This window comes from Doryrhamphus excisus, chromosome 16 (assembly GCF_030265055.1).
Source record: "Doryrhamphus excisus isolate RoL2022-K1 chromosome 16, RoL_Dexc_1.0, whole genome shotgun sequence".
Lineage (NCBI taxonomy): Eukaryota > Metazoa > Chordata > Actinopteri > Syngnathiformes > Syngnathidae > Doryrhamphus > Doryrhamphus excisus.
In genome coordinates, this window is record NC_080481.1 from 13,504,464 (window position 1) to 13,523,434 (window position 18,971).

Below are 18,971 nucleotides of genomic sequence, written 5' to 3' on the forward strand. Positions count from 1 at the left end.
TAACTGTGAGGCCTGCGCGCTAACCACTCGACCACCGTGCCAAATCATCTTCGCATGCTAAAAATCTGGATTCAGACGGTGATCACTCAGAAAATTTAATCCGTTCTCCCATGTCCCATCTCTGACAATTCCTGAAAATTTTATCCAAAACAATTCCGAATTTCCGAACACATACAGACAAACAAATAAACAACATAACCTCGGGGCTTTGTGCCGTGCTTGGTGGAGGGAACAATAGTTTTGTCCTTTAAAATGAATCAAATGTTCAAGATAAATAAAAGGGTACCTGCAACTGACGTTTTATATTCTTTTGACCTTGTAAAGTTTCAAGTGTGTTGATGAGAAAGCTGCTCTGATGTGAGTATTAACGTAAATGCGATGATGCATGGAGACTGGCTGTCTGTGTGTGTGTGTGTGTGTGTGTGTGTGATGCGGGGAAATGAACGTTTTGTGTGAAAAGGATCCCCGAGTGTGAAGGACATCTGTCAGACCAAATCATCAGAAGAAACCAGCTGAGAAAGGTCTTCCTCCCTAGACTGGTCGCTTTGCCGTCTGCGGGCTGGCTTTCATCTATTTGTTTCCTTTATTTGCATCCCCCTGCCAATACGGCCTATTGTCATGAATTAGCCCTTTTTATTTCCTATAATGTTAATGACTTGGCGCCCATGCGAGAAGATCCCATGCTGAATTATAAGACACTGCTAGTCAGCGCTTTAAAAGCTATTTTTTAAGTAACCTGTCATACAAAATATTATTTAAATGGATGTCAATTTCAATAATGAAACTTAGTGTTTTGTGGTTTTCATGCACCTAACCTATTAGAAAAAGGAAATTAAAATACAATAAATACTTTTTTTCAGAAAAGTTGTAATTTTAAGTGTATCTAGTACCAAGTGAATGATGAACTGATCAGGCCTCATTAACAGGAAAGGACTGATGACTATGGGGTTCCATAGGTGGAGCAAGGAGGCGTTAGCATGGACGAGACGCACGGCTCGTCTATTGGACAGCAAGTGCACAAGGATACGCCTCACCGCCTCGCTAAGCTTCAATATTTTGTCTTTTTTGGACGGAACTGGAGAACAGGAGAACCACTCTAACACACACTATCCCTTTTACCATGCTAGCCGTTTAGCCATGGCGACTTTACTGTAGCGTCTAGGTGTCGACTTGTGTTCCTTTCCTTCTTTATTTGGATTTTAAATTTGTCTTTCTTTTTTTCTCTTCATTTATTCCACACCAAATGACATCGCCTCTATTTTTTAGTCCGCTGCTCGGGGTTCCTTTAGAAATAATGGAGCCCAACACTGCGGAGAAAGACACAACTTACACTAAGATATTCGTCGGAGGTTTACCTTATCACACCGACGACACGGCACTTCGGAAATATTTCCAGACTTTCGGGGACATCGACGAAGCGGTCGTGATTACGGATAAACACACCGGCAAGTCCAGGGGATACGGCTTTGTAAGTAGCTCACATGTTTGTTTGTTTTTTTCCTGTAAAGCTACTTTCACTTTGGACATTTTGAGTCCCGAGCATCGTCTCTTTGTGTGTGTGTGTGTGTGTGTGTTGGTGCCGGTCACGTGCTCGTATAAAGACCAGCAGGTTATTTTTACCAAGTGTGTCATTCATTATCTGACCCTTCATTTAACCACAAAAAGGGGCTTTTAAACTGGCTTTGTTACTAGAATCTATGGTCATTGACTAATTTCCATAATCATTTGAATATGGTAACATTTTAACATTATATTGAAATATTGAAAGAGAGTTTTTATGCACATGTGTGTTGAGTTTGCATATTAGGTTCATTGCAATCTCTAAATTGCCTGTAGGTGTGAATGTGAGTGTATGGTATGGTATGGTATGGAATAGTATGGTATGGTTTATCCGTTTCACACATGCTAAAAATAACTTTTTCAGGGCACTGACTTCATCAAATTACAGCGATTTGGCAAAGTTTGGCTTCTATTAATGAATTAATTTAATATACTATTCGGACTAAATGCATGCTTGCAGTTTAATTTGTAATTGTGATTAAATATAGATTTTTTAAATTTCTTTTTTAAGCCATTAACTATCTTATTGGTGGTGCTCTTATACTTGTGTGGTCTAAAAATAAGTCATTTGGTGTCCAAACTATGGTCTAAGGGCAACTTACAGCCTGCAGCTTGCACAAAGTTTGATGTAAAACATCTTTTTTTCGGGGGTGGGGTGGCTTTGGACACCCATGATTTAACAAGTTAAATTAAGGAACATCACTTGGTTACATTTGTACACTACATTATGCCTGAAAAAGGAGTAGGAAGAAGCAAAGCTTATTTGATCCTATATCAATTACTCATGATTCATTCACACTATATTTAAAAAAAAAATACTATCGCCATCAAGATGGTTTTTTTTTACAGAAAACTTGTCTCCCTGTGTTGTGATTTCACACTCTAGACAGAGCTGAAACAGCCATGGCCATCCCGCCTACGCTGTGGGGGAACATAAACCAGATCAGGGTTTACCCTTCCTGCACTGCTTTAGTTTCATTTTGACTTCCCCCACTGCCAGGATGCTCCGTGTGTGTGTGTGTGTGTGTGTGTGTGTGTGTGTGTGTGTGTACCGAGCCACAGCATGCTCATTTCATTCCCGATATCTCCAAGCAGGCTTCTTCCCCTGCAGCAAGCATGGTGAACTCTAGCAGATCTCAAACCACGTTCCCTTGTTTGCAGAGGATGCTCCAAAAGTCTCACGCTGAGCATCTATTTGTGTTCACTTGCAGTACAGTGTGATGCGTTTGTTGTGTCTTGACCTTGAGCCCCCTACCCTTCCCACGCTATCTGCCCACTCCTCAAACTCACTCCCTCAAGGTAGATTTCCAGTTGCTCATCTTTGCTATCTCAGTCTGGTATGACAAAAAAAAAGAAAAAATCCTCCCACATACTGTAACAGCCTACGCTAACTTAACATGCAGCTGAAACTCAGCTGGAAACATTAATGCACCCCCTCCCAACACGCACACACCAGTCTCTCGTCATGTATTTTTATAAAACATGGACGACAAGGACGGCAGCTCCCTGTGGGCCAGTCCACATAAATATATATATATATATTTTTTAAATTGAAGTTAACCCACGGGATATTGTGTCAACAGGTGACCATGGTGGACAGAGTGGCCGCAGAGCAGGCGTGCAAGGATGCAAACCCAATTATCGATGGCAGAAAGGCCAATGTCAACCTGGCGTACTTGGGAGCCAAACCACGCAGTTCGCAGACAAGTGAGTGGCTTTTTCAAGACCATCTATGCCAGGGGTCTCAAACTTGCGGCCCATGTCCCATCTTGAGACGCTAGTTTGAGGCCCCCCACCTTGATTAACCAAAGTTTAATGTTGAAATGACAGCTTAAAGCTGTGTGCACACCGGAAACACAATTAACATGATTTTGCCCCGCCCTGTTTTGCTTTGGATTAGCAATGAAGCTAAAGGCTTATGACGCTGGGTACAAATAAATGCAGGAAATGATTTGGAATGAAACAGAAAATACACGTCAAGATAAAGCATCTCATCAAACATGTTGTTAAAGTTACGACGCTGCTCCCAGATGGAACTGAGTACGATGCTAACTTGCTAATTGGGTAAAATTATTAAGTTTCATTCATGTTCATGTTAAAGGTTAAATAACTGTTAATATTGTACATTTGAATCTGAAAAAAATAATTTTTCTACCAACTGTATGTGGTTTCTTACGGTTTTCTTATTTGCTGTTTTATTATTATTTTTACTTATTTATTACTGATTGATTGATTGTCTTTATTCTTAATTTGTTTATTTATTTTTTTATCTTATTTTGTGTATAGAAAAATAAAAATTAAGATATTTGAGAACAGTGGAATGTTTTATCAGATATTTTGGTATGGAAAACCGGAACCAAAGTACTGAAAAAGTGTAGGGTATAGCAAAAGCAAATGCATTGAAGTTTTTTTTATTGATTTTTTTTCCAGTTTTTAATAAATGCATTTTGGGTTTTTTTTGAAAACCTGATGCGGCCCGGCTTCACCCAGAACCTAGCTCCGGTGGCCCCCAGGTAAATTGGGTTTGAGACCCCTGATCTATGCCCTCAGTCTCCTCCCTGTCAAATATTGTGCACTTCCTTTCTTCTGGAAACAAACACTATTTTTAGTGTCACCAAACGTCGGCAATATGTTTGTATTCCTTAACCCCATCTGAATTTGTTATTTTATCTCATATCTTTGGTTGAGTGACAATGACAAAGGCTGTAGTGTAAGTTGTATTGGTACAGTATATGTATACACGCAACATATTTAATCATTGCATGTAACTATACGATGATATTAAATGGCATGCAATTGAGTAAGCTAATGATTTCCACCACTGCTGCAGTAAGAATAGTAGTTTTTGCCTAATTTAACACAAATATTAATATTTATTTAACCTCTGCTGGAATTCTAGGTACACAGCTTGAATGGAAAAAAAGACATTAACAGTCAAGTTAAAACATTCATGGCCACCATTCACCCAGTCTTTGTTGTCCGTACGTTTTCCACTCGGGTTCATGCACAGCTTGCGTGCCGCTGGGCATTTTCAGTGTGAACCACCAGAGCACATGCTTTGCGTTTTCCCTCCAACGTCCTGCTGCAACACCAAACCTTGACAGCACCCCCCCCTTTGGAGCTCTCCGGGGCTAAAACACAGTTGCGTGTAGGTGCGATTGACTAACAGCCAACAACGACTGAGTGTGTGTGTGCTCCTCAGTGGGCCAATGGCGTGACGCATGCAAGCATGCAGCTGATGGGACATGGCAGTGCTTGGTATTGTTTGTGTGTGAGAGCAGCGAGTGAAAGGGAAAGAATAAGACGACCAAGAAGGGGATGGGTGTGTTGTGTCTTTGTGTTGTAAGCAAAAAAAAAAAAATGTTGGACCAAAGAGATGAGATGCTGAAATGATGGAGAACAGGAGAAGCATCAGAAGCACACATGGCTGGAGGAATGAAGCAAGGGATGCATTTCCCCTCCTTAGTCAGACTCGGCTCATTCCAGATGAACCTTGAAGGCAGCAAGGTCACAGACGTTGTGTGTCAAGGGACTGGCAGTCAGTCAGCAATATTCTTGTGCACACTCTTGTATCTGAACAAGCAGAAAGTGACAGAATGCCGTCATGACTCCTTCTCATTTGTCCGCAGGTCTCTCTGCTAGGGTTCAGCAAGTCCGCCCTGCATGGGCTCAAAGGCACTACGGGTAAGACTGAGAAGAATCAATACTTCTATTTGCGATGTTGACCTCCTCCTCTTTTGGTCTATTAAACACACGTGACATTGGGTTCAGGATTTCGCTCACGGTTGACTTGGGCTTCACTGATGCAGCAAGCCACTTAGTGAAACTTCCCTGCACACACACAGCTGCTATTATCCAATCACACTCTTGCATTCTAAAAGATTCATTCATTCATTCGTTTTCTACCGCTTTTCCTCACGAGGGTCGCAGGGGTGCTGGAGCCTATCCCAGCTGTCTTCGGGCGAGAGGCGGGGCCAGCCAATCACAGGGCACATATAGACAAACAACCATTCACACTCACATTCATACCTATGGACAATTTGGAGTCGCCAATTAACCTAGCATGTTTTTTTTGTAATGTGGGAGGAAACCGGAGTACCCGGAGAAAACCCACGCATGCACGGGGAGAACATGCAAACTCCACACAGAGATGGCCGAGGGTGGAATTGAACCCTGGTCTCCTAGCTGTGAGGTCTGCGCGCTAACCACTCGCCCGCCGTGCCGCCCTGCATTCTAAAAGATTCATTCATTCATTCATATTTTACCGCTTTTCCTCACGAGGATCGCGGGGGGTGCTGGAGCCTATCCCAGCTTTTTATGGGCGAGAGGCGGGGTACACCCTGGACTGGCCGCCAGCCAATCACAGGGCCTATATAGACAAACAACCATTCACACTCACATTCATACCTATGGACAATTTGAAGTCGCCAATTAACCTAGCATGTTTTTGGAATGGGAGGAAACTGGAGTACCCGGAGAAAACCCACGCATGCACGGGGAGAACATGCAAACTCCACACAGAGATGGCCGAGGGTGGAATTGAACCCTGGTCTCCTAGCTGTGAGGTCCCTATTTTAATTGCGAAGAAACGGAGAGCGTAAAGCTGGAGAAGTGCAACCTGCCAGTTATTCAGTAAATATCAAGAATACTGTACGTTCACAGTCAAAAGTGACATTAAAGTACAGTATGGCACATAACCCTGACTTGAAACCCAATCAAACATAATCTCCCTTGTGTTGATGCTCAAATCATTTAGTAATTTTTGACAATGGAAACTCTGAAAAAGTCCTATTTTACCCAACTGAACCAAATAGCCCTGCTTGGTGGGGGTAAAAGGGTCTAGGCTGCCACATCCAATAAAGAACACCAATGACTCAGTGAAACAAGGAGGATGATTCACTGCCAGAGCTGTTAACACAAAGCACAGAGTGGCGTCCTGTTGTGTAAGCTGAGAACAGATGAGTCCGACGATGCGCTGACTGGACACGGCTTCATGTCGCTTTTGGTGATGACACGGTGGACCAGTGTCACAACTGTCAGTTTACGTTTTAAGGAGGTACTGTTGCATTTTCACTTTGGATTTCAACAAAAAAGGAACACTCAGTCAGCAACTATCAGTACGTGCGGTGTTTGTGTTGAGTGTGCATCGTTCTTGCGAGATTCAATGTTCTGATCTGGAGGTTGCAAAAAAAAAAAAAAAAAAGTCCATTAAAAACCTCAACTGCCCCAAGTACTATTAATATTGCAGTCCTCGTTTTCTGAATGAGTGATGAGGGAACTGAGGCTGACCCAGATGAGTCCCTGAATGAGTGATGATGGGTTGATTGGAAATCTCCTACAGTGAGGGCGGCGGACATTCACGTAAAAACGGGAGTTGTCTATTTTCTGAAATTCGGTTGCAGCTTTGACACGTCACACTGAAACAAAGAGACGAGAACACACACCCAAAAGACTAACAAACATTACAGAGGCAGTTCTGAGAGTGTAATGCTATTTAAGCATGAAGGTCTGTGGAGCAGATGTACTTTCATGCTTTAGGGCAACAACATGTCGTCATATTTGAGTTATCAATTTTTAAATAATGTTGATAGAATAACTTAGGATAGATTTTATTCATCCCACATTGGTGAAATTTTCACAGTTGCAGTGTATAATTTCATTAATGATGTACGGTAGGCAGAGGGCGGCACGGCGGTCGAGTGGTTAGCGCGCAGACCTCACAGCTAGGAGACCAGGGTTCAATTCCACCCTCGGCTATCTCTGTGTGGAGTTTGCATGTTCTCCCCCATGCATGCGTGGGTTTTCTCCGGGTACTCCGGTTTCCTTCCAAAAACATGCTAGGTTAATTGGCGACTCCAAATTGTAGGAATGTGAGTGTGAATGGTTGTTTGTCTATATGTGCCCTGTGATTGGCTGGCGACCAGTCCAGGGTGTACCCCGCCTCTCGCCCGAAGACTGGGATAGGCTCCAGCACCCCCGCGACCCTCGTGAGGAAAAGCGGTAGAAAATGAATGAATGAATGAATGTACGGTAGGCAGCCTAGGACAGAGACAGATCTCTGTGTCTGATTCCTGGGTGTACACCGGTGTGGGAGCTGACCACGGAAAGTCAATAACCAGCAGCGTTGTTCAAGTGTAGTCGACAAAGCCTGAGATGGTTCCTGTAGTCCTGCTCATTCCCCTCAACCCACCACTGCAGAATCCACTGAAAAGTTCTGCAGATCTTCTGTATGAACAGTAAGGGTAAGAGCACTGTCCACTGGGGGAACCCAGAACCTTATGTCCTGGGGTCTGTATGGAAGGTAGTGGATGGTCCATGCAGGAAGGTGATGATCCAGTCCTGTTTCCCCAACGGAAGTGACGGTTGGATGGTGTTATAAACACTGGATAGGAGAACATGACTCGCTCTCCCAGTGGTCTCCAGATGGAACAAGGCAGTGTGCAGCAGGTAGGTGATGGCATCTACGTCTGTTGCCCCACTTCTGGTCACCAGAGGTTTGAGCTGCTCCACCTTTTCCATGTTTTAGGCCACGTTACAGATATTGTTGCTGTACTATGTTCTTGTAGTCCTTAATCTCCTGATCTTGCTCAGCAGTGAAACAGAGTTTATTGTTAGTCAGTCAGGCTGTCGATGTTCTCCTCATGTGGACTGCAAAGTACAGTATGTTCCAGTTTGTGGTGTTAAAACTGTATCTCAACTGTTCCCAGGCCTCCTCAGACCACTTCATCACACTTTTCTTCTGTGGTGGCTGTTTCCTCACCATGGGATTGTAGTGTGGGAGCAGATGAATAAGGTTGCGATCAGAGGAAGGAGGGGGTGGATGTGTTTTTGCTTCCTTGAAATTCACAGAAGTCCAGAGTTTTATTGTCCCTTGTGTGACACCTCACATACTGAGTGAAGGTGGGCAGAGTTGTAGAGAGAGTGGCATGATTTAAAGTCACCGGAAATCAGGATTAGGACTTGTGGGTGGTTTGTCTGCAGATGTGACGCTTGTAGGCATTCGCACAGCACAGTGATCTTACAGTGGTTAAGAGTAATGTGAAGTTTAACTTATCCAGGATCTCTTCTTTGTTTTCCGTCTGAACCAAGCCAAACATTGATGATATGGGCTAGGCGATGCTACGAAGCTGGATACAAACTTGATTTGAGTGCGTTCAGCTGTCATTTTTTCCTAAGACAACAGATTGGTCAGTAGGCAGAGCTTTCATAGGCTTTGAGCACTGTACTGTTTTTAGCTCTTTTATCTTAACCTAAACTGCGTATAAGAAGTAAACCAGCTTCAGAGTACCGCATATCCTTAATCCTCCAACTCATCCAGGATAAGGAGAAATACTGTTTCCTAGTACAGTCCCAGGCTGTTTAGATACAACGCCCCTTTTACCTCTTACTGCTCTCCACTGTCCTGCCTGGGCTCTTGATTAACTTTTTGGAGGTTGGTAATGGCCGTCTTCCACCAGCTCTACCCAAGTTTTGGTAGTCCTGAAAAAAACATTAAAAACACATTAAACGTTACCAACGTTCCAAAACATGTGGCTGTATGTTAAAAGCGGACATTTTAAAAAGATAAAAATCACTGTTTTTATTCAACTCCTATAGAGTTGAGTTCGCAGTTAGCGGCACAAAGCGGAAGTCCACCTCAGCCCTCGGGAGTGTGACTCCAACCACAGCGTAGTGGGCGTGCCTGGAGGTGTGCCGTGGGTGGAATACATTAAAACAGACCGTTTTCACAGGAAGCACAAAATCCAAAGAAATACGGCTGAATAGGTGCAGATATTGGAAGAACTAGAAAGCTGTCTGTGCTGGTTTTCATGTGTAACTCATTACAAAGGGCTGTAAAATGAGCATAATGGGTCCCCTTTAACATTTGTTTTTTTTTTTTTTACTGGTATACAAGTTAACTGATGTACACTAAACTTGTATGCAATTACTAATACACTTTCTGTGGGTGACATCACACCAAAAAAAACAAAATATCAAGGAAAATCCACTTCAGTTAATTGTGTCAATAATCTGAAATCTCACTTTTTTTGTACGTTTTTGTACAGCACTTAAATCATCCACATGAAATAGAAAAAAAAAATGAAAGTCATCCAACATGACTGACATTCCACTTTGCAGGTTCCATTGTACTAAATTAAAGCAAGTGATGCTCTCAACTACTGGCTTAACTGTTCGAGGGCTTTCAGCGTAGGTGTCTGTTCCTCTCATCCAGGGCCCCTATTAGTAATATCTGTCAGATGAATAACATTACATAACATGGGAATCTCCCATTTTGTTCAGTTGTCTGTTATATGACCAATTTGTTTTTCTTTATAAATTCATAGGTCTTTTGTATGAAAGTTTATAATAGCAGAAAAGAAGAAACTCTTTTCCAAATACTGAATGTTCCTCGAAAGCTGAAAATAGCTTTGCTACTGATGGGGGGGGAAAAACGCCAGGATTGTGTAACTGTTTAACATAGCTGTCGTCTTTCTTCCTCTGCATGCTTTGCGGGCATTTCAATCTTAAGGTGCATCAAAGCCCATTATGACATCCTGTCTCGAGATCATTTCTGTTGGATAGTTTCTCTTTCTGAATCCGCAGAGTCAAATTTAAAATTCATTTGCATGTTGACAGCAGAGCCAGCAGAGTGTCCAGCTCAGATGTTGGCCTTTCTTGTCTCTCTCTCTCCCTCCCTCAAGCTTTGAGTGTGTGCTTGTCAAATGAGGACAGGGGCATTTATTTGTGTGTCTCCCACTATGTGTGTGTGTGTGTGTGTGTGTTTGTGCATGTGTTTGTTCCTCTGACTTGACTCACCCCTCCTCACATCCCCGATCTGAACTATTAAAAGCGTGGCTGTCTTCCGCCATAAGGGATATGATGGCTGATCCTTCACCTCTGAACGTCTCCCTGCTCTTCTCATGCTCCTTACTCGCCCAAGGAGTCCCGATGGTTGTTATGTCTTCCCATCCTGCACCTCTTTTATGTTTTTTTTTTTTGAAGGGAGAAGAGTAGAGTGGGAGTATAGAGGAAGCTGGCTGTGAGGGAGTAAACCACGGAGAGAGGAGGAGGAGGCTGAGTGCCGTCTGTGGAGGTTATTCTGCTCTCATGGGTCTGAGTACACCCATGCAGCTGCGCCAATTAGCCTGAGCCTGTCACACACATACAAATATACACACATACAAATACACACTGCTATCCACATACTCTTCGAAGCATTTCCGCCCCCCCCAATCCCCCACCCCACCATAGTATATATGCGTGTGTGCTTCTTTTTAATATTGTGTGTAGTAATGTGCGCTTGACAGCCAGCAACGTTGCCCGGGATGGCGAAAGGCGAGGCGCAGTGCTCTCGTACGATGCGGCTGTCACATTGGATAAGTCAAGCGGCATGCACGCGGCCTCGAGAATGACACTGCACTTCTGCTCTGGGAGAGTCGCCGTGCAATCGGAAGAAGACCTAAGAGTGGGGTTGGGGCGACGGTGTCATTTACTACGGTTATTTTGTTCCTCAAACTTGTGCTGCTGCTTTTTTTTGTCGTCCTAGCCTCCCTTAAACACAACTATCCCCTGAGATTATGTAACTGACTCGTAAAGCAGATGCAGAAGAAGAAGCCCAGTGGGGCATTGTGGGTAATGTGGGTCCCAGGCTTCTGAGAGAGAGGTGTGCAGGGCCATCCACAAGCAGCTCCATGGATCTGATACTCCTGCGTTTTTTTCCAGCTCAACACCTCTTGACACCAACACCAGCCCTCAGCCAAAAGTGACCTCACAGTGGTATCACTGGTGGCAAGGATGCCCACTCAAAAGACTCGGCTTGGACATCTCTGCCTGGTGGCGTTTAAGAATATATTACACTGACACAAAAGAAATACCCTGCATAAGAAATAATGTCACGGCATTCCAGACACCCAAACACATTTTATAGAGAATAATCACAATCTGTATGATAAGGAACGCCTCCATAGTGGTGGTCATTCCCACATTTACATGCAAAATACATATACATGACAAATTAAATGAATAAATGAACATTTAATATCACTTTTACCTGTGGTGAAGACTAGTAAAAACAAATGCGTAGACTGAAGAGCCACTCGGATGTTGTTTCATTCTAATTCGTTACAAACTTAAACTTAAAGGGGACCTATTATGCTTTTTCCACTTTTTCTGACCTATAAATGTATTAAAAATGTTGTATTCTCATGTTAAACAATGCCAAAGTTTCAGATAATGACGCTTGCGCATTTGGAAGTAAACCCTGAAAGAAGTTCGGGATGGCTCTGAACGCTCTGTTTTAGAGGGCGTTCTTACACTGGCGATGTGTGATGTCACAGATTTGCGGGCTTCCTTATATGGTCGTGATAAATTTGTTTATTCCTAACGAGCAAAACTTCAGGCACAAGTGGTTGTACCAGCAAATATATATATATATATATATATATATATATATATATATATATATATATATATATATATATATATATATATATATATATATATATATATATATATATATATATATATATATATATATATATATATATATATATATATATTAATCTAGGGCTGGGCAATATATCAATATTTTTAAGATATTGATATTTACTTTAGCAGCAGGAGCAGAAGCCCCTGTTGACGCTAACAGGCTACCGTGTCTGCGGTAACTCTGGAATATGGACGAACTTCAAATCCAGAGCAATAAAAAAATCATTTTGACCACCTTTAAACATTCCTCATGAAAGGAAAAGTGACCTTATCACATTGCTAATATATGGTCCCAATTGCAACACTGGAAAAAAAAACGTCTTCATGAGTCAAACTGCTAAGCCTGATGCAGTTGGCATGTTGGTATTCATGATGCAAAATAAGGACTTGCTTGCGTCTTCTAAACATTAGCTTACCTAAAAAATGCTACTCTTTAGTTTAAAGTACATTTGAGTTGCTGTTGAGTTGAATTGAGTTGTGTTCTATGAACCAATTAACCACCCATACATACACAAGAAAAATGATTCCTTGGCCTGAATCTGTCTATAGCAGGGGTGGCCCACCACATGTGGCCCACCAATGGCTTGAATCCGGCCCGCCAGTTGTTTTCTAAGTATTTAAACTTTTAACATATAAACTGGCAACATGACTTGCATGTCGGATGTCTTATTTAGTAAAAAAAAAAACAACAAAACTGTATAATTAAATGACATAGTTTGATGTGGTCTGATGAGAAAAGGGACATGAGAACATACAGCTGATAGTATAACACTTTTACAGATAAAATTAGACAAATAATTAATAAATTATAAGCATAAAAAGTGTGTGTTTGTGTGTGTTAAATATATGTTCTGGCCCCCCGGACATTTTTGTTAACTCAATGCGGCCCACGAGTCAAAATATTTGCCCACCCCTGGTCTATAGTGTCCCTTCAGAGTCACCAACACACTTTGTTTGGCTGCATGATACCTGAGACAGTGTAAGAAAAGCGAGGCGTAATTTTAGCAATAAACTTCCTTTTTCGGGCATCACGGCGGTCTAGTGGTTAGCGCGCAGACCTCACAGCTAGGAGACCAGGGTTCAATTCCATCCTCGGCCATCTCTGTGTGGAGTTTGCATGTTCTCCCCATGCATGTGTGGGTTTTCTCCGGGTACTCCGTTTTCCTCTCACATTCCAAAAAAACATGCTAGGTTAATTAGCAACTCCAAATTGTCCATAGGTATGAATGTGAGTGTGAATGATTGTTTGTCTATATGTGCCCTGTGATTGGCTGACGACCAGTCCAGGGTGTACCCCGCCTCTCGCCCAACATCCCGACACCTTTTCCTAATTGAGGGCGTATGCTACATCTCAATGGAAAGTAATTATTTTATATTTGTGAAGATAAATTAGATGTCATCATGCTGTGTTCACTCATAAAGTAGCAAGTGATTGGATGAGGAATGGAGGACGTGTGGCAGCCAGGCATGCATGCTTGTACGTGTGTGTTGTGTATACAGCAGAGTGGTCCGGTTTTGTTGTGTATGCACGGCAGGTTCAGTATGTTTAGGGGTAAACAGCAGCGCTCATCACTATAAAGTTCAGCATCAGGTGAATGGCGGTTATTGCAGGCGCTGGTCCGCAGGAGTGTTAAATACTGTCACGTTCGGTTGCTTCTATTTTAGCACAGCGGGCGTAACCTAGTTCTTCTGATATGATCTGTGCTGCTGTTGCCAGATGAAACCCAGGCAATTCAGGTTAAATGGGAAGCCTCAGGCAAGGGCACAATTGAATTTAAGAGGTTTTTTTTCTCCTCTCTCTTCGATAGCTAAGTATGCTAACAGTGTAATATTGTATATTATATATTGTACGATAAATTCAATGCAATGAGGCACAATTTTTCCTAGTCTTGATTGTTCCTTGCGTCCATACAGGCTTGGTCATCCTTACATCTACCCGCAAGCGTTCCTCCAACCCAACCTGGTGCTCCCCACCCCTTACCTGGACTACGGCTCCGCCTACAGCCACTTCACTCCCTCAGGACTGGAGCAGTACCCGTACAGTCCATCACCGGGATACCTCAGCTACAGCTTGTCACCCGGAACGCCGACGCCCACTCTCACCGCATCACCAACCCCGCCGGCGAACACCCACCCTCCTCTGGCCGCACTCTCTGCGGTTCCTGTGCCCCCGCAGGCCCTGGTCCCTTACGCCGTGCCACAGCTCCACCGTGCACAGTAATGGGCCGATAACAATGTGACTGTGACATCATCAGTATGAGACCGGACAAGAGGTGGATGCTGTAATCAAAAAGGGCTGATAGAAAGTACTCCTGACTTTTTTTTGTATATTTTGATGTAAGAATTAATACAAATGTTATTACTACTGTTTCTTCATACAACCTGAATGTTCTTCTAAGTCAAAGAAAGGCTGGAGTGAATGAGCCCAGAGACTGTCGATCACATGACTCATGGACAGCAAATTAGGAAAAACATTTTTCTTAGATTATGTGCTGCAAGGTTTAGAGACATTTCCCTTTCCGCCAATGCAGTTCTTATTACCTCCTCTTTAAAGATTATCTTTCTAGTCAATCAATAAAATCGTCAATATAAATATTGTTACATTTGGAGCAGGAAAGTTGTTGACATTTGGCATCCCTTGTTTATGTGGAACCCCGTTTGTTGTCTCAAACAAAGCCATACGTTACCTTTAATACAAATATGCAAAAATAAAAGCAATGTTTCCTATTAAGATTGAGGCTGGATTATATATTTTTTTTCTTATTGAGGTCAGTATCAGTGCAGAACGAATGTTGCATGAAGTTAAGCCTGGGGGAGACACGGATGACTCATGAAGACATTTCTTTTGGAGAAGGACACTAATGGATTCAAATGTATCGAGGTAAATGTCATTTTGTAAAACAAATGAGCCGTGTAAAAAAAGGAGATATGGCTAAGTTAGGCTCACAAGCAAACATAACTGGAGTAGGGGAGAATGTAGTAACAGTAATACGGCCATATTTGAAGATTGTAATCAGCTTTCAAATGCAGTCCATCAAATTGAGGCTTTATACACAATACACTTTATATACACTTGCAATTCACAATGAATGCACTTTAGTGTTAATAAGTGGGCTCTCATCGCCATCTACTGGCTGAAGTGTAAAGTGCACCAACTCGTGCTAATTTATCCTACGCTAATGCTACATTATCCTACGATGTTTGACTCCAAATTACACCTTTTTTAACCAAAAAATATAAATACACCACTACTGGCTAGCATGTGTTTCCCATTGAGGTTCATTTCACAGTTGGTACATTAAAAAAATTTCTATATTGTTCACAAATACGAGAAAAAAAGAGAGAGTTGTGCTTACTCACGGCTCGTGCACAGCCACATCTCGAGTGTGTGTGTGCGCGCGCAGAAAAAGAGAGCGAATTATGTGGGGCGTGGCTTGCATGTGCCGAACAGGAAGAGGGCGGGATTCTTTACATTGCGCTCGAGCGCCCCCATTGCGATACACGATCATGGCAAACGGGAATTATTATGCTCATTATTGTTCCTTTGTATTGAGTTGTTTGTTCACGATAACCCATACAGAAAGCTTTCTAGATCTTCCAGCATCTGCACCTATTCCAGCTGTATTTATATAAGATTTCCAAAACTGTCTGATTTAATATATTCCACCTTTGTCCCGCCTCTGGCCCGATTACTTAATTGTGATTGGTCCCAATCAGCTTTTACACAGGGAATGCCCATATAAGGAAGTCTGGCTCACTTTGATGTCACAGAGAGCTGGTAAATCATAATAAATCAAAGTATGCAGTGTCCATGTTGGTACTTTTAATACTATAAAAAGGCTAAAACTAGTGCAATGTAAGTTATGAAAAAACATATTTATATTAGGCTCATAAACGCCAATGTTTTAATCATATCATTTTTTTCTGTTGTATTTGTAATTTGTATATTGCCAATAAAAACCTAGCTGATAGCCCTGCTTAAAGGGAAAAAAATAACTCAAACCCGGGTATCATATTTGCATATTTATGACAACTGAAATTTTATTGAAACCGTTTTTTTTTTTAAATCCCAGTACGGGGATGAAATAATAGCAATAGCCTCAATCTGAAGCCGCCAACAGCTGGTCTCGAATGAACCGACCTCAAGTTTAATTCAGCGTTTTGTTGTTTGCTTGCGTTGGCTCACAAGAAGAAGAAAAAAAAAGCGATGGTTTATGTAAAAATTCCATATCATAGCAAATATCACAGTGAGCGGGGGGATGGTCGTGTCTTAAAAACAATGATGACAAAAAAGGTGATTGGTACAAAACAGTAGAGCTGCAATGAAAAAAAAAATACTGCATCAGCAATCGTCATCTCACACACACACACACACACACACATGCACTCTTGCAAAGACACACACACACACATTTACTCTCATGTAACCAACAATGCTCTCACTCTCACACACACACACAGACCCACACAGATAAAATGTATTTGAAAAATCCTGGTCAAATTGAATCATACATCCACGTCTTGCATCTGAAGTGCAGAAATGAAAATAAAACTAAAAAAAAAAAAATGGAGATTATAAATGTGATGCATAATAAAGGCAACCATCTTCACTGGTCTAACCAGAAAACAAACCTACAATGACCTTTAACCCTGCATCCTACCCCTACCCAATTCCAACACCACCCACTCCCAAAACCTCTCAGCCAGTTTGCATGTTCCTCTACATTACAGAAGCAGCCTTTATCACCAAGTACGGTCTGGGAAAGGGGAAAGGGGGGTCTTGTTGTGGACCTGACTGTTGTGTTCTTAGTCTTTATCTGTGAGTGAAGGTTTCATGGGGGTGGGGGGGAGCAACGGTGCAGGGTCTTGTCCCTCACGTGTGTTTTACAAGGCTTGTGTCTTGAGCTCGATGGGCTCCCCGCGGGTGTCCTGCTGGTTCTCCCTCTCCGGGGGCTGAGTGCCCTTCAGGGTGGCAAGGCGTTCAGAGAGACCCCTCATACGTGGAAAGAGCATGAAGTCGTACAGGAGAGCGCCCACGGCCGCACCGATCATGGGTCCGACCCAGTAAACCTGAAAGAAATAAATCATGTAAAGTGAGTGTAAAGTGAGCTTGGAGACCAGGGTTCGATTCCACCCCTCTGACATCTATGTGTGGAGTTTGCATGTTCTCCACGTGCATGCGTGGGTTGTCTATTCTTTTCTCTATTTATTTCTTTTTTTATTTTTTAATATGTATAAAATATAATATAATAAAATAAAAAATAATAATAATAATATAAAAAATATTTTTAAAAATATTTATTTTTTATTATCTATTTTCTAAACCATTCCCAGTTTCCAGTTTCCTCCCACATTCCAAAAAAACATGCTAGGTTAATTAGCGACTCCAAAATTGTCCATAGGTATGAATGTGAGTGTGAATGGTTGTTTGTCTATATGTGCCCTGTGATTGGCTGGCGACCAGTCCAAGGGTGTACCCCACCTCTCGCTCAAAGACAGCTGGGATAGGCTCCAGCATTCGTAAGACGTTGACGAGAAGAAGAAAACATCTCACCCAATGGTTGATGAAGTTTCTGAAGAGCACGGCGGGTGCGAAAGACCTGGCAGGGTTCATGCCAGCACCTGTGTAGTACATCTGAGAACACACTACAAATGTGAGCTACATGCTACATGAGGACCAGCTCATCTCCATGTTTTTTTTTATTCGCCTCACCCCCATGAGGTGCCCGATGGTGATGGAGAAGCCGATCGAGAGGGCGGCGGAACCCAGGCGTCCATTTCTCCTCTCGTCCGTCACAGCGAAGATACACACGACGAGCTGTATGGTCAGGAAGACCTCCACGGTGGTGGCCATTCCCAGACTGATGCCAGGCTGCAGCTGTGTACGGAAAAAAACAGATTTCAGGAAAAAAGTTTTCATGTCGTGCATGTTGTCTTTTTACCGTGTTCAATGCCATGTTGCCTCTCATGTTGCCAGGCGTGACGCCGTACAGCACAGCAGCCCCGGCAACAGCGCCAAGACACTGCGCGATAATGTAGAAGAAAGCGCGGAAAAGAGACAGCTGTGCCCCGACTAAATATGCGAAAGTAACGGCCGGGTTAATATGGCCGCCGCTGATGTGCCCGATGGATTGAATGAGAGTGGCGGCCGCCAGTCCGAAACACAAGGCCACATGTAGAACATGATGAGGCCCGGCGCTCCAACGTAGGGCGGCGCCCATGCCGAAAAATACAAAAAACATAGTCCCGAAGAACTCTGCAAAAACCGCCCGCCAAAAACTCATAGATCGGAACTCCCACATTGTCGCGATTTTTAGCTTAGGATCTCCACCAGAAGAAGAAGAACACAGCAATGAAACGAGGTTTGAACCTCTTTCGGTTCCTCCTCAAGTCAAGTCAAAAAATTGAAAAGCGGAATCGGAAAAAATCCACTCTTAGGGATCTTCAACAAGTGGTGCGATGCTGCTGTGCCGGCTTGCCACCTGCGTCCACCTGCTGTAAAGACATAGGTGTGGGGAGAATTCAAGTGGGCGTCAACCGTTTTCAGGATATTTGAGGGGAATCGAGTGGTACGGTGTCCGATAAACCTTGAGCTCTGACGGAGCAGAGAGGGCCAGTCAGGGGCTTTATAATACACCCCCCGGGGGGCCCCCTAAATGACGCCATAATCCCCCCTACTGAAGGGACGAGGGAGGGTGGGGGGTCGGGGGGGGGCGCATGGGTGGACGTCCTAAATCAAACAAATGTAACCCCCACTGTTATAGACAAGCGTCAAAAGGGAGTGTGCTTGTCTCTGTGAGGAAAAAACCAGAACAGAAAAAAAACAAAACTTTATTTATTTTTTTTCTTGGAAGAAACGACAACAAGACTCAAGAGCAGCTGCAGCCCACAGGAGTCGATTTCCTTAGGGGTTTATGTCATGTGTTGACTTATCATAACTGTGA

General features: G+C 42.9%; 2 protein-coding genes across 3 annotated transcripts; one reads left to right on the forward strand and one right to left on the reverse strand.

Moving 5' to 3' along the window:
- The first annotated feature begins 939 nt into the window (after positions 1–939).
- Positions 940–14,758, forward strand: LOC131104696 (RNA-binding protein 38-like). Of its 2 annotated transcripts, none has more exons than XM_058052177.1 (4): positions 940–1,468; positions 3,144–3,267; positions 5,190–5,244; positions 11,263–11,945. In XM_058052177.1, exons 1-4 carry the CDS (start codon positions 1,244–1,246, stop codon positions 11,465–11,467), a joined length of 609 nt encoding a protein of 202 aa, XP_057908160.1. In that variant the 5' UTR covers positions 940–1,243; the 3' UTR covers positions 11,468–11,945. The 2 variants fall into 2 exon arrangements, with proteins under 2 accessions (XP_057908160.1, XP_057908159.1); XM_058052176.1 differs by lacking the exon at positions 11,263–11,945 and adding an exon at positions 13,942–14,758 and having other exon boundaries at positions 942–1,468.
- Positions 14,759–15,835: 1,077 nt separating this feature from the next.
- LOC131104695 (lens fiber major intrinsic protein-like) lies at positions 15,836–18,640 on the reverse strand. Its single transcript, XM_058052175.1, has 4 exons — positions 17,970–18,640; positions 17,741–17,905; positions 17,582–17,662; positions 15,836–17,097 (listed from the first exon to the last, which is right to left on the reverse strand). The coding sequence occupies exons 1-4, from the start codon at positions 18,327–18,329 to the stop codon at positions 16,912–16,914; spliced, it is 792 nt and encodes a 263-aa protein (XP_057908158.1). The 5' UTR covers positions 18,330–18,640; the 3' UTR covers positions 15,836–16,911.
- Positions 18,641–18,971: the final 331 nt, after the last annotated feature.

Coding starts and splice junctions, on each gene's coding strand:
- LOC131104696 (XM_058052176.1), top strand. CDS start 1,244: ATGACATCGCCTCTATTTTTTAGTCCGCTGCTCGGGGTTCCTTTAGAA. Junction 3,268..5,189: donor ACCACGCAGTTCGCAGACAA/GTGAGTGGCTTT, acceptor ATTTGTCCGCAG/GTCTCTCTGCTAGGGTTCAG. Junction 5,245..13,941: donor TGGGCTCAAAGGCACTACGG/GTAAGACTGAGA, acceptor GCGTCCATACAG/GCTTGGTCATCCTTACATCT.
- LOC131104695 (XM_058052175.1), bottom strand. CDS start 18,329: ATGTGGGAGTTCCGATCTATGAGTTTTTGGCGGGCGGTTTTTGCAGAG. Junction 17,663..17,740: donor CCATCGGGCACCTCATGGGG/GTGAGGCGAATA, acceptor GTGTGTTCTCAG/ATGTACTACACAGGTGCTGG. Junction 17,098..17,581: donor GAAACTTCATCAACCATTGG/GTGAGATGTTTT, acceptor TATTTCTTTCAG/GTTTACTGGGTCGGACCCAT.